The 22,425-nt window shown below is 47.6% G+C and overlaps 1 protein-coding gene across 2 annotated transcripts in view; it reads right to left on the bottom strand.

The window, feature by feature from the left end:
- Window positions 1–4,373: 4,373 nt before the first annotated feature.
- LOC115090608 (WASH complex subunit 1-like) overlaps window positions 4,374–22,425 on the bottom strand; it is a 161,863-nt gene continuing 143,811 nt past the window's right edge. For both annotated transcript variants that reach the window (XM_029599948.1, XM_029599949.1), the window contains exons 7-11: window positions 20,460–20,664; window positions 8,421–8,573; window positions 5,972–6,124; window positions 5,207–5,272; window positions 4,374–4,887 (exon numbers count right to left, since the gene is read on the bottom strand). In XM_029599948.1, coding sequence (XP_029455808.1) covers window positions 4,733–4,887; window positions 5,207–5,272; window positions 5,972–6,124; window positions 8,421–8,573; window positions 20,460–20,664 — 732 coding nt within the window. In that variant the 3' untranslated portion in view covers window positions 4,374–4,732. The remainder of the gene's footprint in view (window positions 4,888–5,206; window positions 5,273–5,971; window positions 6,125–8,420; window positions 8,574–20,459; window positions 20,665–22,425) is intronic.

Genomic DNA, 22,425 nt, shown 5'->3' with positions numbered 1-22,425 from the left:
ACGGGAGGACCAGGGCATCCACTCCCTCCGCGCTCTCTCCGGCGACTGAAGAAGCGTGGAGCCTTGGCGTTGAGAGCGGACGCCATCAGATCCAAGTGGGGGGCCCCCCACCGATGGACGAGAAGTTGCATTGCTTTGTCGGAGAGAGACCACTCTCCGGGTCCAGCAGTTGACGACTGAGGAAGTCCGCCTGGACGTTGTCCACACCGGCGACGTGCGAGGCCGCTAGCCGGACGAGATGACGCTCCGCCCATTGCATCAGCAGCGCCGCCTCGAGCGCGACCTGCGGGCTGCGCGTGCCTCCTTGTCGGTTGATGTAGACCACGGTGGTAGCGTTGTCCGATAGGATTCTGACTTCTCGGTTCCGAAGAAGCGGGAGGAAATGTCGCAGAGCTAGCCGGACCGCTCTGGTTTCCAGACGGTTGATTGACCACTTCGCCTCCACCGTGGACCACGTCCCCTGCGTGGCGCTTCGATCGCAGACTGCACCCCAGCCTGCTAGACTGGCATAGGTGGTCACCACCACCCAATTTGGCAGATCGAGGGACATGCCACGGGCCAGGTTCGGCGGATCCAACCACCAGCCCAGACTGTCCCTGGCATTCTGTGGGAGCGGGAGAATCATCTGATAGTCCTGCAATACTGGTTTCCAACGGGAGAAGAGCGCCCACTGTAAGGTCCTGAGGTGCGCGAAAGCCCAAGGTACAAGGTCGATGGTGGACCCCATCACTCCCAGGAGTTGCAGGTAGTCCCAGGAGGTGGGCTCTGGTAACGCAGAGAACCGTCGTGTGTGATCCCGCAAGGATTGAGCTTTGTCCTGGCGCAGAAAAACTTTGCCCAGTAGGGTGTCGAAAGTTGCCCCCAAAAAAAACCCAAGCGTTGCGAGGGCATGAGGGAGCTCTTGGAGAAGTTCACTACCCATCCCAGGGAATGTAGAAACCGTACTACTCGAGTCACCGCTGAGCGTCCATGATCGAATGACTTCGCCCGGAGGAGCCAATCGTCCAGATAAGGATGAACCAGGATGCCCTCCTTCCGGAGAGCTGCCGCCACAACTACCATGATCTTGGTGAAGGTGTGCAGCGCCGGCGCCAATCCAAACGCGAGAGCCGTGAACTGAAAATGCTGGTCCAGAATTTTGAAACGAAGGAAACTGTGGTGGTCCGGGCGGATGGGAATGTGCAGGTAGGCCTCCGTTAAGTCCAGGGAGGCGAGGAACTCCCCCCGATGCACCGCCGCAATCACTGACCGGAGCATTTCCATGCGGAACCGAACGACTCGAAGGGATTTGTTGACTTCCTTGAGGACTAGGATAGGCCGGAAGGAACCGTCCTTCTTTGGTACGACGAAATAGATGGAATAGTGGCCCGAGCCCACCTCTCCGAAGGGCACGGGCGCAGTAGCGCCTATCTCCCGGAGTCTGTCCAGAGTCAGCTGCACCGCTCCTCTCTTGAGGTCCGAGCCACAGGGGGAAAAGATGAACCTTCCCTGCGGGGGGCGGACAAATTCCAATGCGTAGCCGTGTTTTATGGTATCCAGGACCCACTGGTCCGAGGTGATCCGTGCCCACTCCGCTTAGAAATACGTTAGTCGGTCCCCAATCCTGGGGACAGGGGAGTGGGCGAGACTGGCATCATTGTGAAGACTTGGTATAGGGGTTCCCGGTTCCGGGAGTAGTGCGTGCGGGCCGATGCCCGCGGAAGGCGCGCAACCAGGGCTGAGACCTGGGGGCGGATGGCCGGGAGCCCGTCTGTCTGTAGCCCCTGTAGCGCCGTTGCGCTCTGGCTCTGGTCCGAGAAGAAGAAAACGCTCTGGATGGTCGAAACCTATCCTCCGGCAGCCGATGAACAGCGTTCTCCCCCAGGGACTTGATGATCTGGTCCAAATCCTCCCCGAAGAGGAACTTGCCCCTGAAGGGAAGAGAGCCCAGACTGGACTTAGAGGACGTATCAGACGCCCAATTGCGTAGCCACAGTAGTCGTCGTGCTGCCACTACCGAAACCATGGATCTTGTGAGGACCCGAAAAAGGTCGTACGAGGCGTCCGCCCCATACGCCACTGCGGCTTCTAGCCGATCTGCCTGGGCAGCCTCATCGGACGGCAGGTTCTGAGACGTGAGGAGTTGTTGCACCCAAAGGAGACTAGCCCGCTGGCCAAGCGAACTGCACATCACCGCCCGCATACCCAGAGCGGAGACCTCGAAAACCCGCTTAAGGAAAACTTCCAACTTACGATCCTGTGTGTCCCGCAATGCCGCACCTCCCGTCACTGGGATAGTCGTCCTCTTCGTGACCGCCGACACTGCGGAGTCCACCTTTGGGACCTTGATGAGGTCCAGAAAATCTTCGGGGAGCGGGTACAGCTTTTCCATAGCCCGGCTGCTCTTCAGGGAGGCCTCCGGGGTGTCCCATTCCCTGGTGAGAAGTTGTAAAAACGAGTCATGAATGGGAAAAGCCCGAGCCCTCGGCCGGAGTGCCGCCAGGACAGGATCTCCCTTCCTTGAAGAAGTGATGACAGCGGGAGCTACTGGGGCAGGCGGGTCTGGTGGCGGATCCAAATCTAATTCTTGGATGATCTGCGGGATGAGGTCGTCCAGCTCTTCCCTCTGGAAGAGGCGTAGGGTACGCGGATCATCCCCCTCCTGTGTGCCGTCCCCTTGTCCCCCGTCCGGGAGGTCAAGTCCATGTCCCGCTGGGTCTGGCACCGCCCCCCACTGCCGCGGGCGTGGATCGGACCCGGGTAGGAAGGCGGGAGGCCCCCACTCCCGGAGGGTCGGGGGGGGCCGGCGTCGAGGGCGACATCCGAGGGATCTTAGGAGGGGGGGGGGGGGTCCCACAGGTGCTTCCAGCCCCTGCAGATAAGCGGTATGCATGAGCAGGATAAACTCCAGAGAGAACCCCGGCCTGCTCGGGTGCGCTTCGGGGGCGGCGTGGTTCCTGCTCCCTGGCTCTGGGTGCTTGGTTCCTGCACCAAAATCGGGGGAACACCCCCGCTGGTAGAGTCCTCCAGGGATCCGTTCTCCCTCGTGGCCTCCAGGGATCCGTTCCCCCTCGTGGCCCTGCGCCTCAGGGCGCTCAGAATGTAAAATGGCCGCCGTTCCCGCCAAAAATGGCGGAGTGGCCGGCCCGCACCGCCCGGGCAAAAAAAGAGAAATCAGTCAGGGACTGTGAGGTACCTTCCCCCCCGGGAAGGCATCGTGCACAGATGCCCTCCCGGGAAATCCGGGACCCCGGGTCTCCGCAGGCCGCACAGCGGGACGGCCGCGGCATCGGGATCGCTGCAGGAGAAAAGAAAAAGCCACGGGGGGGGCCACGCGCACAAAGGCGCCGCTGCGGGGGGGCCCGGTCGGCCCGCACTGCCCGCAGTCTGAAAATAGAGGAGGGTGCCGCGGGGGGGCCTTCCTGGCCACACGACCCGCCCCAGACATCTTTCCCTAAATGGCTCAGCAGCCCATGAGGAGCTGTAAAATGGCCGCGGGTGAGGGAGTAAAGAGCGAAGAGGCCGGCTCCACCGGCTTTCGCGGGCACCGGGGGCTGAGCTGTGAAGGAAAAAACTACAAAGGAAAAACAAACTTACCCCTGGCTGCAACGAGAAATAAACAGCAAGGCCGCAGAGAAGAGACAAGGAAGATAAGCCACTCCCCAGAAGTTGAAAGAACTCTGCCTTACTTTTTTTTTTTTTTTTTTAAACTTAATACAAACTTGATACAAACTTGATCCACAGAAAAAGACAACAACAAGCCATAATCAAGCAAGAAAGTGAAGAAAAAGGAGGGGAAGTCTGATTCCCCTACTCGCATCTGCTGGAGTCAGAAGATACTGAACTCCTGCAGAGGGGGTAGTAGTATATATGGATACGCCCCCTCAAAGCTTGTGCTGACTCCATCTGCTGGATTGGGGACATAACCCACTGTCTGGACTGATCCAGGTACGTACAGGGAACTACAGTTCTCAACCTGTAAATAAAGTCAGCTCCAATCTCTTAATAGCAAGGTGCTTGTCTTTTGTTCTTACTAGTAGACACACAATTCCACAGTGAAGTGAACCTGACGAGAATAGACTGTATGTATCATGTTGAGTTAAGAGAATTTTGGGGGCCTATAAACTAGGCTATACAAACAGCAATGAGAAGGGAAGACACACATCAAGCACTCTAGATGCCATGAGAATAAAGATTAGTAATTCAACCTCAAAAGAACTTGGCATGAGAGAGACCAATCTAAGGGTCCGTTACAGTGGGCAGTAATACCCTAGCTCAGTAGTTAGAAATTTGTCAGTTTCTGTCTTAGAAATGCACTACCTCTGTTAACAAGCAGAGACAGTACTATGTAAAAACATTACTTCACTATTTCAGCCATTAAAAACACGACTACCTTTCCAGCCATGGCGAGATTTATTAACAGACTGTTAACATTACATAACATAACATGAAGTCTTAGGAAGCAAACAGTAGCAAAGAGACAAGACAGAGCAGAAGTGTGACTGCAAGACATTTATTTAGCTGTGGTGTTTCAGATAAAGTGTGACTGAAAGATGGAGGGGGGGGGGGGGGAGAGAGATATCTGCCAATCTGAAAGCATGACCTTGAGATCTACTTCAGCAATTGGTACCTCTGTTTCCTTTTGATGTTTGTATGCTTACAATATGACAAAGGGCTGACATCAGAGATTGGCAGTCTGGTTAAATAATTGAGCTCTGAAAAGATTAGTTCAGTTTTGCAGAGCTTTAGACCTTTATGATTCCCAGTCCTCTTCATCCTCATCCCCAGCTGGCTGCTGTGGAGGTGGTAACGGTGGTATTGTGTCTGACATACGGGCAAAAGCTCCACCAGGTGTGCTGGGCGCATCACCACTTCCGTCTCCCACAGCAGGTCCTTTCCCAGAGATTCCTACAAAGGGGATAAAAGACTGAGAACAAGGGCCTACAAAGAAAGCGACCCTAAAGCAGGCATTATCTAGGATGGAAGTTGTTGAGTTTGATGCAGTTTTCAGGCCAGGAAAGGCCTAGCTGATCAGGAACTGCATGCCTCAAATACACCCTATCCCACATGCCAGCAGCTCTTCTAGAAAACATTCATTCTTCTGAGATGGGTGCTGCTGCCAAACTCGCTGCACTTGCCCTAAATGGCTAGTAAAATGCTACTTGGTGGACAAAGCATGGGATGTCTACTTGATAAATGATAAAAATAATTTTCCTGCATATTATACCTTTTCTTCTCATGGCCAGCTTATTAAAAAGATCTGACATTAGGTCTCCTCCTCCTGTGGCTCTCACTGAAACAAAAACAAGGATCAGGCTAGAGAAACAGCATAGTAATACAGCTATAGAAACTCACATTCATGTTACTATTTTGAAGTTTTGTTTTACAGAATCACTGCCTTCAAAGAATGTTACCTTATCTACCAAGGCACAAATAAGCATCTTTTATTCCTAATTTTTTCAGGGCCAGACCATATGCCTGAATGACACAAGTACATTTTGCAGGTTCAGCAGTCTCCTATGAGACTTCCCTTTAACATCACTTTATGGCCAGCCAGGGTCAATGTAGGAGCAGCTGCCATCTTCCCTCCCTCGGCTTCAGCATATCACATCTGTAACATGCCCAAGCATTGCTGACCCCAGAGGACAGGAGACTCAAACATGATGGGATACTGTTATTCAACAGGTGATGATGGTACATTTGTACTAATTATCCAGCAGGCAGGAGCCACACAACTTTTGACCAAAGGACTTTGATGCTTCAAAGCATAAAACTAACTGGAAATGCTGCCCTTTGTATTTGCAAGTATATCAATGTACTAAATATAATAGAAGGAATTAAATTAGGGGAGCCATGAAAACATTTTTACTTATTTTGCTTCAGTCTTGGGACTCAAGACTTCAGGGCCAGGACTTTGATTCGGAGTTAAGAGGGAAAGAAGATAAGTGAACAAAAAAAAACTTCATTATAGAAATGTGAAAGTATCGACAACCTTGTTCCTGTTCCTTCAGCTTCTTCTTTTCCAGCTTCTTTTCCTTCACGCTGCGGAGCTTGGCTTTCCCGATTCCACCAGCTTGACGGATGGACTCCAGGAGGGAGGCCCGGCTGTTAGAGGGGTTTACCACTTCTGTTGGAGCACCTTGCACTGCAGTTGGACATAAAGAATTCTAAGCTCAAACATCAAAATCCAGGGACAGAACTTTAAATGACTGAATGCATCATATCAGAGCACATAAAACTGCCAAGACCATGTCAACAAGTCATTGAGGGGACATTACTCAGTCTTCCTGTGCAGCTTGCTTGTTTGCAGGTAGACCTACCAAGCTCATTTGCAAAGGGAAACGCTCCATGGATTCACCTTTTGAAAATCCACCAATGCGCACACAGAGTACTTGTGGATTTTCCCTTCCCTGACCTAAACCCACTGGGCCCTGTGCAACAGCACCCATACTTTTATCTGCACTTAAAGGAGGGGGAGGGGCAATTTTCCCCACACCAAATCCTTGGAAAGTTTCTTCTAAAAGCCACAAGCTGTGGAAAATGGAGACTCTTAAATGCAATAGAAATGCCTGCACCTTTTTTTCTATATTATTAAAATGGTAAATGTGATGGAAAGAAATGCCAGTGTTCACCGAAAGCAGGGACCTTTTTGTAAAGACTTCGGGAAGCTAAATGCATCTACATACTGTGCAACTGAGCTCTACAAAAGAAAAAAAAAATCTTCCCAGCAAGTGACTGAAGCAAATGGAATTATTTGCTGTGTCCTGTTAAAGGAATTATTTGTGCATTTTAAATTAAAATAAATTTTAAAAATACACCTTCACACTGTGCTAGAAAGCATGTCTTTGTGTATGTATTTTGTCATTGGGTGTGGACAAAACTCAGCACTGTGTCATACCTTGTGAAGCATTATAAAAAGCATTTATAAAATATTTTTTGTAAGGGAACAAAAGAAGCACAATAAGTACATTACAAGTTAACTATATTTCACTACTGTTCCGTGGGCAAAGTTTAAACTTTGGGTTAGGAAGAATAATTTTTGAACGTTCTTCTGCAGGTAAAAAAGCGCTTTACTCACAAAAATGGCCCTTTAGAAAACTGCCTGACTAAACCGGTTGTAAAATGACACACATCCTTGCTATATGCCCATACTTATGTGCAAAGGGAAGAGGCATTCCAGGTGGAGTCGGAGGGGTTAAAACTTTTGGGCATGCATTTTTATTTTATAATGGATGCATGTAAATTCTCTTAGCAAAATTATGTGCACCAAATAGGTGTAATTCTATGTGTGCAGTTTGACCAGGATAATTTTCAAAGCCGACTTTGGCCCGCAGGACCACTTTTAAAATTGGTGTAACTTCTGCACTTGTTTGCCAACTTGTGCACAATGTTACAAAAATTACTCCCAAAGTGCACAAGAAAATATACAGCAGGGGGAGGCAATTCCAGTCCTGCAAGCCGGTCAGGTTTTCAGGATATTCATACTGAATATTTATGAGGTGCACTTGCCTGCACAGCATGCATATTCATTTTGTATATCCTGAAAACCTATCTGGCTTCTGGCACTCAAGGACCAGAGTTGCCTAATCCTGATAGAGAGCATGGATAATTACTCAGATTCTGCCCTTTGGGCATGGCAAAGTCCAAAGCTGATAGTGACCTCAAGGTCTACAGGTAAAGAGTCTGGGAGAATGAGTCTGCTCTACATTACAAGGAAAACTCAGATAGTGGGCTTGGCTTGCCCAGTAACACACAGGCCGATACAGTACAGTGCGCTCCGTTGGACGCGTGTTTTCCCTTACCCCTTATTCAGTAAGGGGCGGAAAACACGCGTCCAACCCGCAGCACCTAATAGCGCCCTCAACATGCAAATGCATGTTGAGGGCGCTATTATGTATGCCCGCGCGATACAGAAAGTAAAATGTGCAGCCAGGCCGCACATTTTACTTTAAGAAATTAGCACCTACCCAAAGGTAGGCGCTAGTTTCTGCCGGCACCGGGAAAGTGCACAGAAAAGCAGTAAAAACTGCTTTTCTGTGCACCCTCCGACTTAATATCATGGCGACGCCGGCAAAATTGAGCGTCGGCTGTCAAACCCGCTGACAGCCGCTGCTCCGGGTCAAAAGGAGGCGCTAGGGATGCGCTAGTGTCCCTAGCGCCTTCTTTTGCCCGTTTCTACCGCACCACCTAATTTAAATACAGAATCACGCACGCCGGGAGAGTGGGCGTTCGCCCGCTCTCCCGCGGACTTTATTGTATCGACCTGTTAATGAGCAATTATTAACATGAAAGCAATGAATGACACTACATGCCAATTATCAAGACCCTGAACTCATGAAATAATGCAAATGCTGCACTTTGAGAACATCCATTGCTGTTGAATAGATAAAAAGAAAGGAAAAGACAGCTCAGAGTTTAGTCATTTGCAGAAATTTGCCTACCTGCAACTGAATCTTCCCCACTGCTCCTTTGTAACGGTGTAGAAGCAGGCAGGGGTGGAGGTGGTGGAGGAGCATGTGAGGTAACAATTACTGGAGGAGGAGGGGGAGGTGGTGGTGGTGGAGGTGGCAATGCCATTCCTTCATCTTGAAGATCTTAAAATAAAAATAGAAATTTTGAGAAATCTCTAGAGTCCCATTATCTCTTCCATAGCCATTAAAATGCACATTTTCTACTGCATCCCACAGCAAATGTGGTGGTACTACATACCCCTTTGTACACCGACTATACCTCCTATTATACAATCATGTAGCAGTTGCTTACCTGTAACAGGTGTTCTCAGGATAGTAAGATAACCAGTCACATGACATCATCCAACTGTGCCAATGAGCATCTCCCAGAGCACTCTGGCAAAACCTTTCTGGGCTTGTGTGTGAATTCCTGTGCAGCAGTCAACTTGTAGCCCCTCCCCCGCCTTCTCTGTTGACAAGCAGGCATGAATTAGTCATAATGTATGAGTGATGTCATTTGATAGTACCAACATACAGTGCTTCAGCCCAGAAGCCCATGAGTCCTGCTGTGGCATGGAAGGAAATGCTGCTGACGCTGTCCATAAACCAACATGGTGTTCATAAGAACATAAGAAATTGCCATGCTGGGTCAGACCAAGGGTCCATCAAGCCGAGCATCCTGTTTCCAACAGAGGCCAAAACCAGGCCACAAGAACCTGTCAAGTACCCAAACACCAAGAAGATCCCATGCTACTGATGCCAGTAATATCAGAGGCCATTCCCTAAGTAAACTTGATTAATAGCAGTTAATGGACTTCTCCTCCAAGAACTTATCCAAACCATTTTTAAACCCAGCTACACTAACTGCATCCTCTGGCAACAAACAGAGTTGTCAATGCATCTGCTGCAGAGTACCTCAGAACTGGCCACTGCCACCCTATATGCAGCTGCTGCGGCACAGAGTTCCTCCTCAACTCTGCAGGCAGCCCTTAGTGAAGATGAGCCAGTCTGAGTTTCTGAAGAGGATGCAGTCCTCCAACTCCAGTGCAGAGAGTTCCCCAGCCAGTGGGAGCCTAGCTATCAGAGCTAGTGAGGAACTTCTTTCCCTACCAGAGAGGGAGGTTAGAGCCTCTACTGTCAAAGATGAAAGGAATTTTCCTGCTTAGTGGCGCTGCCCAAAGCTCTGCACTGTGGTACCTCTTCTCAAAAGCATACAGCATTGGAAATAAGTTCTCATGATGAGGTGGTGGATTCTTCTCTAGGACAGTCCCTTCAGAAAACAGGAAGGAGAAGAAGTGGGATCAGTTCACTCTAGTGCCTACTGGATATGTCCCCCTCAGACCAGTAGAAATCTGTTGCCCTCATCATTGTTGGGGTCATAGCTCAGTGTTCCACTGTGATCGGGAGAGGAAGGAGGAAGATTCCACAGGGATTTCTTCAGATCTCCTGTTGGACTTGCTTCCACATACCTTTCCTCCAGAGAATTTCTGCTACTTTAAGAAGCCAGTGAAGCTTTTTCACAGTGTTCAATAAAAGTTGACTCTATAGCTTCAAAACTGGAATCTTTATTGGCTGGCCATGATAAATTCCATCAGGATACTGCTGGGAAAATAATTGCTCTATAGGATGAAGTTAAATCAGTTAAAACAGTTCAAGCTTCAGGATCAGAGCAATATGTCCGGAAGAGTGGAATTGATTGAAAATAGACGTAGACATTTGAGTCTCCATTTAATTAACTTTCCTCAGGTAATAAGTGAAATGCCTCGTCTCACCCTTCGAAGATATTTCCAGGAGATTTTGAATGTGTCCTCAGATTTGGTTTCATCTATAACAAAAGTCTATTTTCTATCTAGTAAAGCCAATATTCAGATTGGGGCGGATTTTCAAAGGGTTACACGTGTTACCCCAAAAACCTGCTCCTGTGCGCGCCGAGCCTATTTTGCATAGGCTCAGCGACACGTGCAAGCCCCGGGGCGCGCGTATGTCCTGGGGCTTGAAAAGGGGTGGGGCCGGAGCCTCCAGGCACAGCGGCGCGCACAACCTACGCCTGCCCAGAGGCAGGTGTAACTTAGAAGTTAAAGGTAAGGGGGGGGTTTACGTAGGGCTGGGGGGCGGGTTAGGTAGGGGAAGGTGGTGCTATTTCCCGCACTACTGCTGGCGATAATGTCCAAAAGATTATCGCCAGCAGCGGTGCTGCCACCCAATTTCTCTAAACCCCTCCCTAACTCCACCTCTTCCCCTAGTTTTAATTTTACCGCCACGATAAGCCCATTATCGCATGCAACAATGGGCTATCGCACCTTGGAAAATGAGCCTATAAATCTGTACCTGAGGCAATGAAGGGTGAAAGTGATTTGCCCAAGATCACAAGCAGCATGAGTAGAATTTGAACCCTGGATTCCCTAATTTTCAGCTTGCTACTAGGTTCACGATAAACCCCCTTCCTGTCATTCAGTATGTAGTATTTATGTTGAGACTGCTAATGATATGAATGTTTAAATGAATAAGTTAAAATTTGATTTTAAATTGTAATATTTGTTTAATTTTAAGAAAGTAAGTTACGTTTTTTGATCATACTGTTTGTTATTTGTTTGATAATGTCAAATATTGTAAACCATTATGATGGTTATAGCCAAATAGTATTTAAAAGCTTTTTAAATCAATAAATAAATTCAGCTGAGGGATTGGTTTTGTGCTCTGGCTCTGAAAGATGCTTATGCACACATTCCCATTCACCCGCCCACTGAAACTGGTGAGGGATACATACTACCAACACAAGGTGTTCCCTCAGCAGCCCCAAAGGTGTTCACAAAATGCCGTGTGGAAGGGGTGGTACAGCTGCTTTGGCACAGAGTTCGTGTGCTCTCATAACTGGATGATTGTTTGGTGATGGGCCCATCTCCATCAGGAGTTCCTTGAGAAGACTGTACGGCTCCTCCAGTCCCTGGGTTTTCTAGTTAACTTATCAAGTCAAAGCTGGTTCGGTCTCAAATAATTCAGTTTATAGGAGCTTGGATAGACTCACTTCAGGAAAAAGCATTTCTTCCTGTTGAAACAGCACATGGATTTTGCTGAAGGATCTAAAAAGGTCTCTCCTTCAAAAATAGAGTGCATCAGCAAGATCGGTCCTAGTACTTCTCCGGACACATGGTTGTTGTGGTGCATGCACATGTGGGGCCTTCAATGGAGGGGGTTCAGCCCTATCAGTCATTATCCCATTTAATCTCCAAAATCCCAGGGATGAAAGTATCCTTTCAATGGTGGATGAAACCAGAAGTTCTAAAAGATGGGTCTCTTGCTGAGCAGTCCATCAAGTGATAGTCTACCACTGCCTCCACCAAGGGGTGGGGGGCAAATACTTGTATGATGTGGACCCAAGGATTATAATTCATAATAGGGAGCCATTTACAAATCAACCACCTGGAGCTGCGAACCATCTGCTATGCTCTAAGGCCTTTCTATCACATTCTTTCAGGAAAGAAAACCAAGTTGCCATGTTCTACATAAGCAAACAGGGAGGCATGGATGTTTATGTCCTCACCTCCAAATGAAGCCACTTGGGAGAGTATACAGCAAGCATCATAATTTGCCTGCTTTCGGACTTGAGTGCTGAAGGAGAACGGTATTGAAGTTTCGGTGCCTTTCCCTGATGTAGGATGCTCTCTCTGAATCCAAGCTTGACCCTGAGGAATCCTCGTTTGCTGAGCAGGAGGGTGGCCTGCTAATGGGCTTATGTTTCAATTTTAGCTCTAAGGATGAGTGGCACACACTGAACATTAGCGGACAGTGCCACTTCTGGGTCCTTTGGAACCATTGCCTTTGGTGTGGAGTACCAGTCTTTTTGTTTGCAGAGAAAATATTAAGCTCCATAGATGCAAGTTGCTTTAACAGCCTTGAATGACATATTTGATGCCAAAACTAGGGATGATATGCTCTAGTCCCAAGCAGTGCGAATAAACCTCATGCTGGTCTGTGATGGCCATTTTTCAACTGCAGTATGGAACATATTTGAAGTCATTAAATTTCTTCACCACTGTCAGAAAAATAGACAAAGCAAAATCAAAAGATGTAATTTTTACATGAAGAGGGCATCCAAGGTTGCTGAACGTGGCCAGAGGAAAGGGAAAAAAAATAACTTGGGATTAAGTAGCCATATATAAAAAAATAGAGAAAATATAAAAGTGCTAGAAAAACTAAGGGATAGGAGTTGAAAAAGATTTACTGAGGTGGCTTGATCAGATAAAAATAGAAATTTGTGGTGAGAGATCTGTAATGCGATATGTCTGAACAATACTACGGGGAAAAAAAAATAGACAGATGGGGCTCTATGAGGAAATAGCTGCATATGAATTCCCATGCATGCTGAGAAACACTTTTTCGAGCTTTTCCATAAGGCTATGGGAGATGTTCCACATTGGGGCCAGATGACATCCTCCATATGTGTTGCTGGTCATCCTACTTATCCTTGGAAAATCTCAAGTTCCTTAAGCATGTTAGTATAAATATAATTTTTAAACTATGTCAATTATCAACTAGAGTTGTAGTTTAAAACAATGTTCTCATTCACTTGTCTGTATATAATACACTTCTACAACTACGACTTGCACATGCCTACACACTCACAGGTAGATTTTAAAAGCGTTGCTTGCACAAAAATGGCCTCGTGTGAGCAATGCAAATTTAAGAAGCTGGGCAGTATGCACGTAGATACCTGTGCGCACGTCAAGAATAAGGCGGCAGAAAAGGGGCGTGGCATGGACGTTTAGGGGTGGGGTCATGTTACTTGCGTAACTTTACTACTGATCTTGATGAGGCGCATGGAGAGCGTTAGAGAGTCAATATGAGATTATATATCTCCCACTGAAAGAGGGGCACTTTCAACTCAGGGTGGGGTTGGTTTTTTTTTTGGGGGGGGGGGGGGGGGTGTTAACATTGGTCTGCCTAGGACACAAGTGTCTGTAGACCCTTGTAACACTACCCTCTCCAAAACCCACCCTGAGTTGAAAGTACCCCTCTTACAGTGAGAGAGATATAGAGTATCAGATTGTCTCTCTCTCCCCCGCCCCCAATTATGTTCTCTTGTGCGAGTACGCACATAAAGGTTGCACACATATGCCCGGCAGGGATATTTTAAATGATACGTGTGTACTTGCATGTACAATAAAAAATTAAGTGTATCTCTGCTCGTATGCCCAATATGCGCGTTTATGGGCACACACATGCTCCTTTTAAAATTAGCCAATCAGTGCCTCTGAAATGAATATATTCATTTTTTCAGAATTTTTATAGGGATCTTTTCAATTTATTTTCAGTGTCCAAAAGACAAATAGCTATAATTGTTAAAATTCTTTTGCATGAAGTTTTTTTTTTTTAATTTTAACTTGGTAATGTTGCAGTGAGAAACTGCTGTAATTTTTGCAACATGACACTTACATGATGCTATGATATCCCTGACAGAGGGAGCTTCCTCTTCTACTATGCCAATCTGGTTGCACCAGCAAGGATAATTCTCCCAGGACAAGCAGGATGGTAGTCCTCACATATGGGTGACCATCAGATGGAGCCCTGTCACAGAATACTTTTGTCATTTTCTAGAACTTTGACTGGAACCCCTGGCACCCATGTCCAGCATGCCACTAACCTTGCAGCCACCAGGGGTCCACCTTCAGTCTCTTTTATTCCACGCAGCAGTTGCCTCACGGTTAGGAGCTCTGTGAGACATTCTCACCACTTTCCTCATGGAAATATTTGAAGTTTATCTTCTTAAAATCACCCTCACCGGGGTCCCCATTCGCTCTCCGTTCCCTCCGCCCGCACCCACCCTCTTTTTCGATGGTGACCGGGTTTAGAAAATGCCCCGAGTGTCCGAGGACCATATCCATCACGGACCAGCACAGTGTTTGTGTTTTGTGCTTAGGTCCCTCGTAGGACGTCAGTCGATGCCCTAGTTGTGCATAAAGGATCCCCAAAGGCTGGCGTGCTCGTCTGGACAAGATGGCAAATTTGTTTAAGTCTAAACATTCTGCTCCATCGACTCCAGTTCAAATGCCACCGACTGGAGAGGGTCCATTGACCTCGGAGATGCCCCGCCAGGAACATCGTGGAGCAGGTGAACGTCCATCACTGACAGCATCGAAGGCATCGATGTCATTGTCCTCGGTGGCGGAGGACTGGAGTGAGGGAAACATAGTCACCGGCACCAACGTGTGTCCCCGCCCAGTGCAAGCACCAATACTGCAGCGGCAGACTTCCATCGAGCCACCTGCAAAGAGGGCCCGGGACCCCAAGGCGTTCCCCCCCCCCAATATTGGTGTCAGGCACAGAGCCTCCACGAACTCCCATGGAAGCTCCGGTGATGCCTAGCCTGCCTCCTACCCCAGCTACCGTGCCATCCATGCTGGATTTTCGGGAGGAACTGGACCGCATTGTCCAAGAGGCAGTGCTGAATGCCCTTCGGGGCTTCCATTCTCCACCGGTGCTGGCCCCCATACCGGCACCGGAACCGGCGTCCTCGATGTTCGCACCGCTCCTCGAGAGCCTGGATACCCTCATCGGTGCCCTACCGACTCAGCCCGTGCCATCGGATGCACCGGCACTGAGTCGACCATCGAGGCCTCCGCAGGTCCCGATTTCCATACCAGGTTCCTCGGAGAAAGAAGGACGTCCAGCCCGATCCCACCATGGAATCCACAGATGCCGGAGCCTGTTCCAGGGCCATCTGGACTGTCTGTGCCTAAGCGCACTGCATCTGCCTCGGTGCCGACACTGCCTCTGTCGATGCTGATGCCGCATACATTGATGCCACTTCGACATCCACTGATGCCTTTTCGCCCTCCAGGTTCTGGCATCCTTCCTCCCTCAGGAATCCGGTGGGAGAGGAAGACACTCTCTATGATCCATGGGAGGAGGCATCCTCAGATCATTCCTCACAAGATTCCGAGGAATTGCTTTCAGAGCCTTCACCTCCTGAAGAGAGGCGTCTTTCTCCCCCGGAGTACCTCTCTTTTGCCAGCTTTGTCAAGGAAATGTCTGAGACTATACCATTTCCATTGATAACGGAGGAGGACGCTCAACACAAATTGTTGGAGGTCTTACAATTCGAAGATGATCCAAAAGAGGTGATGGCGATACCAGTACATGAAGTTCTCCTTGATCTCTTGCACCATCCAGGTACTGTTCCTCCAGTAAACCGGAAGACAAATGCTACTTACCTGGTCCAGCAAGCCCCAGGTTTTCAGAAAAGCCAATTGCCCCACCACTCTGTGGTTGTAGAATCAGCCCAGAAGGTGGCTAAAAAATCCCATCCAAACTCCTCTGCTCCTCCAGGAAAGGATCAAAAATCATTGGATGCAATGGGATGTAGGCTCTTTCAAGGGTCCATGTTGCTAGCATGAATAGCAGCATATCAAGTATACATGACCCAATATAACAGAAATCTCTGGAAACAAATCCAAGAATTTGCAGAGACTTTACCACATCAACAACAAGAGACCTTGTCCTCCATCCTACACAAAGGATTGGAAGCAGGTAAACACGAGGTCAGAGCTGCTTACGACTCTTTTGAAACAGCATCCAGAGTGCTAGACACTGGGCCTGGCTCAAGGCCTCAGACTTATGCCCAGAGGTGCAGAATAAGCTTGCTGATCTCCCCTGTACAGGAGAAAACCTGTTTGGGGACAAGATCCAAGACACAGTGGCCTAGGTAAAAAGACCATCATGAGACCCTGCATCAACTATCAACTGCCACCTCAGATGCCATCCTCTGTAGTCCGCAGAGGCATATGCAGGGATGTCAGGGAGCAATTCTATAGACCATGCAGGTATTATCCTCCCACATCCCATGCTCAACCAGCTCGGCTCCTCAGAGAGGACATGCACGCCCGATGAGGACACCTAGAGAGCAGCCAGCTCACAAGCTGGTCCTGCGACTGGATTCTGACTCCTTTCCAGAGAGCAACAACCAACCATCCTTGATCCCAAGTCCACCAGTGGGAGGTCGTCTTTATCACTTTGTAACCAATTGGCAACCAATTACCACGGACCAGTGGGTACTGTCCATCATAACCCATGGCTACCGTCTAAATTTTTCAGCTGTACCCCCGGACTCCTCACCCAGTCTAGAGTGGAGCCGGGACGATCACACAACACTTCTCGAGTCAGAACTCTCAAGCCTTCTGTATGCCAGGGCCATAGAACCAGATCCCCTAACCCAGCAGGGGAGAGGATTCTATTCCAGTTATTTCCTAATTCCAAAAAAGACCGTCGGCCTCTGGCCAAATCTGGACCTCAGTGCCTTAAACACATTTCTTTACAAGGAATGGTTCAGGATGGTGTCCCTGGGCACCATCCTACCTCTCCTACATCAAGGGGATTGGCTCTGTTCTCTGGACCTTCAAGACGCATATGCCCATATTGCAAACTTCCCTACTCATGGCAAGTACTTAATATTCGTGGTGGGTCACGGGCATTATCAGTACAGAGTACTGCTATTCGGCCTCGGCTCGGTGCCCCGAGTGTTCACGAAGTGCCTGGCAGTAGTGGCTGCACATTTACGCCGAAAAGGCGTACACATCTTTCCATATCTGGACGACTGGCTCATAAAAAGCCAGTCGAGACAAGGGGCCCTCGACTCTCTCGGTCTCACTATAAGGCTCCTGCTCTCACTGGGTTTTCGAGTCAACTACCTGAAATCCCACTTGACACAGTCTCTTCTTTATAGGAGCAGACCTAAACACCACAGTAGCCAAAGCGTTCTTACCCGACGACCGAGCAACCACGCTGTCCAACCTCGCCAGCTCTATCCGCAGTTGAAAAACATCCTTGGCTCGCCAACTACTCAAGTTGGTTGGCCACATGGCATCAACAGTCAACGTCACCCCAATGGCACGCTTGGCCATGAGACTGACACAATGGATTTTAAAGTCTCAGTGGCATCAAGCCACTCAGCCGTTTATGTCCCTTGACCACATAACCAGTCAACTTCATTTGTCTCTTACTTGGTGGACACACAAGGCCAACTTACAAACAGGTCTAACCTTCCAGCAACCAGCTCCTCAGGTAACCTTAACCACGGACACCTCCAACCTAGGTTGGGGAGCCCATGTCGAAGGCCTTCAAACCCAAGGGACTTGGGCAAAAACCAAAGCAATCTGTCAGATCAACTTCCTGGAGCTTCGGGTGATGGTAGTCTTGATTCAAACAGACAACCAGGTAGCAATGTGGTACCTGAACAAGCAGAGAGGCACAGGCTCTTATCTGCTCAGGAGGCAGCACAGATTTGGGCCTGGGACCTGTCGCATTCCATACTACTGCGAGCCACTTACCTGGCAGGCACAGAGAATGCACTAGCGGACTGCCTCAGCCAAAGCTTCCAGCCCCACGAGTGGCCTCTGGATCCCTCTGTTGCAGGCAGAATCTTCCACCGGTGGGGTCAGCCGGATATCGACCTCTTTGCGTCCAGCCAGAACTGCAAAGTGGATAGATTCTGCTCTCTACACAGGGACCGAAGAGCACCAACCATGGATGCCTTTGCCCGTCCCTGGAACACAGGCCTGCTATATGCTTACCCTCTGATTCCGCTAATAAGCAAGACTCTCATGAAGCTACAACAGGACCAAAGCTTAATGATACTCATATCCTGTATTGGCCACACCAAGTCTAGTTTCCCATACTTCTCGACCTCTCTGTCCAGGAACCCATTTGCCTGGGCACAGCGCCCAATCTCAAAACAGAATCACGGCAAGTTACGCCACCCGAACCTCCAGACCCTATCCCAGACGGCCTGGATGTTGAAAGGTTGATACTACAACCCCTCAACCTTTCTACTAGTGTATCTCAAGTCCTTATAGCTTCACGTAAGCCTTCCATGCAGAAGTCTTACTGCTCTAAATGGAAAAGGTTTACAGGGTGGTGCACACAAAAATACCTTAACCCCTTTTGGTGTCCCATACCAGCACTCTTGGATTATCTCTGGCACCTCTCGGAATCTGGCCTACAGACTTCCTCCATACGAGTACATCTCAGTGCCATCTCTGCTTACCATCAAGGAGTAGGGGGATACACCGATAACGGCTCAACCCTGGTCAGTCGATTTATGAGAGGCTTAATACAGCTTATGCCACCTCTATGACTACCGGTTGTGGCAGGGGACCTCAACATGGTACTTGCACGGCTAATGCGTTCTCCCTTTTGAGCCACTGTGAACTCCGATTGCTACTAGGAAAATTACTTTCCATGTAAGATATCACATCTGCTCGCAGGGTAAGTGAGTTACAGGCCCTTGTGACCTACTCACCTTACACAAGGTTCCTCCATGACTGGGTGGTTCTCCGGACTCACCCTAAATTCCTTCCTAAGGTGGTAACAGATTTTCACTTAAATCAGTCCACTTTCTTTCCAAGGCCCCTCGCTCATCCAGGTGAGCGAGCTCTATACACCTTGGACTGTAAGCGTGCACTAGCATTTTATTTAAACCACACTACTGCCCACAAAAAAAATCCACCCAACTCTGTGTTTCTTTTGACAAAAACAAGCTTGGAGTTGCAGTGGGCAAGCAAACTCTCTCCAACTGTTTGGCAGACTGCATTGAATTCTGCTACCAACAAGCAGGCCTTCCACTTCAGGGACGAGTGAAAGCGCACTCAGTCAGGGCCATGGCAACTTCAGTAGCACACTACAGTTTCAGTATCGATGGCTGACATCTGCAGGGCTGCGACATTGAGCTCTCTCCACACCTTGGCAGCTCACTACTGTCTAGACAAGGCTGGACAAGACTCTGTCTTTGGCCAGTCTGTCCTAAGGAATTTATTTCCAGTGTAGAAACCCAACTCGTCCTACCTCGACCTGCTGTGATTTTCAGGCTGCCTCATCACTGCCAACAGCACCCCAGTTGTTGTGCCTGCTGCACGTGTGCTGGTTGGCCTGATTCGTTCGACTCAGCCTGTAGCTTGCTAGTCACCCATATGTGAGGACTCCCATCCTGCTTGTCCTGTGAGAAAGCAGAGTTGCTTACCTGTAACAGGTGTTCTCCCAGAACAGCAGGATGTTAGTCCTCACGAAACCCACCCGCAACCCCGCGGAGTTGGGTTTGATAACATTTTCTTATTTCATTTTTTGCTCATACGTTTGCTACAAACAAGATTGAAGGGGGACCCTGGTGGCCGCAGGGTTAATGGCATGCCGGGCATGCTCAGTGTGCTAGTCAAGGTTCTAGAAACTTTGGCAAAAGTATTCCATGACAGGGCTCCATCTGATGATGTCACCCATATGTGAGGACTAACATCCTGCTGTCCTGGGAGAACACCTGTTACAGGTAAGTAACTCTGCTTTCTCCATGCTTTTAGTGTTTTTCATATGTTTGAGTGGTGTGCTGACAGAGAGGCATCCCTTTCAGCGCAATGTACAAAACCAGAAGGATAATGCAATTTCATAGAATATTTTTTTATATTAAAGAATTAAATCATCAAATACCCATTACAGCAAGTGCATTTTTATTTTGCACAAGTTCACATATGCAGTTTATTGCTGAATAAACCTAATTAGACATGGATACTAAGATGTCCGTATTAAAAGGGGTTTGATCAAGTAACTTTTCAGTTACCCAGACAAAAACCTGTAATTAAACATTTCCCCTCTCTAAACAACTCTCTTCCTCATAGGTAAAATTTAGTTTGGTAAAAAGGAGGATGGAGGGCTTAATTTAGCCAGGAAGCACCGACATTGAATACTACCTGGATAATCTTACCCAGGTGAGCCTGGTCATAAAAAAGTCCTAGTTAACTGGGTAACTTTAGGCAAGGAGCTGCAATGGTACACTTACCTGGGTAAGTCCCACCGAATTTCTTACTCAAACTTACTCAGATAAATTCCCACTCCCCACAGCATATTATCATCAATTTTGGCATGGAAATATTTGGTAATCCAAAGAAAATTAAATTACTTTTTATCTATACAGTGTTCTTCTGTCATTCTTCAAACTATTGATTCTTGCTCGCCCTCTGATCTACCAAGCTCACGCATAGAATAGCGTACCTGGCTTGAACGTCTCCAAGGACCCTGTGTTGAACATGGGCAGCTCTGGAATTGTGCTGCCTGGTGCAGAGGGTGCAATACCAGGGCCTAGGTCTGCACTGTACATGAGGTCATCAGCAATGCCAGGCAAATCAGGGAGATAGGCTGGAACATCAATCTCTGGAACCTGACCAAGATCTGGCACATAGAAGTAATTTTCTGCAGTCTAAAGGAGAAAACCAACAGGACAATGCTCTAGAAGTTGGATTTCAAAAGAACGCTGGAATGGAAAAAGGCTATAATGAAGTATACAATATCTTTATAGCAACTCCCTTCTAGTTAACAGACTTCCTAATAAATTGGCATTTTTTGTTGAGGACTGGATTCTATTTTTCTGTAAAGAATGCCAAAGATACATGAAAGGGAACGAGAGTAGAAAAGAATTTCTGCCTTTAACATATATAGCAAAGTTGTTGGAACTCATCTGGGCAAAAAATTAAGTTTTCGCAGTGAAAAAACGACACTATGCAGTTGTGTGTCAGTGAATGATCCTTTTAAATCTGAGTAGTAGATGAAAAAAGAAAAAAAAAGATCACCATCTTTATGCCTGCAGGATATAAAACAAAGGTGATCCTTTTATAATGAAGGAATGAATGAGCAGAGCTAAGCCTCGGAAGAATGGGGGGAGAGAATATGAATGAAAAGTACAAATTTTAAGTCCTAGGGGAGCTAAAAGATGAAGCATGACCCATTGATATTGTATATATATGGTTGCAGTACAAGCATTCAGATGCCTGAATGTATCTATATGGGATCATAATTTAACTGTATTGTTTCTGGTATGCATATACTGTATAAAGTTGTGCTCATAAGTTTACATACCCCTGGCAGAATTTGTAAAATGGAGTATTTTTAAGAAAACATGAGTGATCAGACAAAACACGACTCATTGGTAATGTGTTTCAAATTAAACTATTAAACATCACAGAATTGCACAATCATTAAACAAACCATAGTAGTAAGAGAAATAATAAAATGGTCCTGTTCAAAAGTTTACATACCCAACTTTGATCCAAGATGGCCGCACTGGCAGCGCACGATTGAGCTTGCTTTCATCTGGCTTTGGTTTCATTTTGTATAATAGCTCATTCCGGCCGTAAGCGATGGGCTAGAGAGCAAAATACTCCAGCTGCGTCTTTTTCAAGTCCTGTCGTAGGGCCGATGGACACTCATCTTGTGCGGGAGAAATTCAATCCGGGTGAAGGCTTGATGGAGTCATGCCAGGAAGAAGAAGGACTCAGCCCTCTCCCTCAGCCATTTACATTTTTCTCTCTGGAAAAGTGGCTCCCTCCTAATCCTGCAAGGTCGCATGAAACGCAACAAGATGCCGACTGATGATGACGGGTGTGGTGGCTCCTGTCCTGAGGCAGCTGCACACGCGGGGATCACCTCAGTACCAGCTGACATTCTCGGTACAACAGAGAGAAACGATGTAACAGGCTTAACGGCAGATTGGAGAAACTGTTAAGCCACTAGAAGAAATTTCCTTTTCTGAGCTGGTAAGACCAGTTAATATTTCTTTTGAATCTATTTGGGAAGCTATCCAGACTTTAAATAATATCATCTCAGGGAAATTTAATCCAGAGGTCAATTGGGTTAATGCTTTAGAGACTCGTGTGCAGACACTAAAAAAGTGAAATTACTGACCATAAAAAAATCTTTGGAGAATGCAACGGTGGAATTCCAAAGTGGTACTGTATTGTAACAGGCTCTTATTAAAAGGAATCAAGCGCATATCTCCAGATTGGAACAAATGGAGAAACAATTTCAAGGAAGAAATTTACGTTCCATTAATTTTCCCAAGGATCCACTTATTTATCCTAAAGACATGTGGAAAAAATATTTGCTGGAAGTTTTAAAAATTCCTGAGCAAGCGCTACCATTGGCTACTAGGGTCTATCTTCCACCCTTTAAAAAAAAGATACTT

This window comes from Rhinatrema bivittatum, chromosome 4 (genome assembly GCF_901001135.1).
Source record: "Rhinatrema bivittatum chromosome 4, aRhiBiv1.1, whole genome shotgun sequence".
Classification (NCBI taxonomy): Eukaryota; Metazoa; Chordata; class Amphibia; order Gymnophiona; family Rhinatrematidae; genus Rhinatrema; species Rhinatrema bivittatum.
Note: the sequence above shows the minus strand (reverse complement) of the source record. Positions and strands in the feature narration are given on the sequence as shown.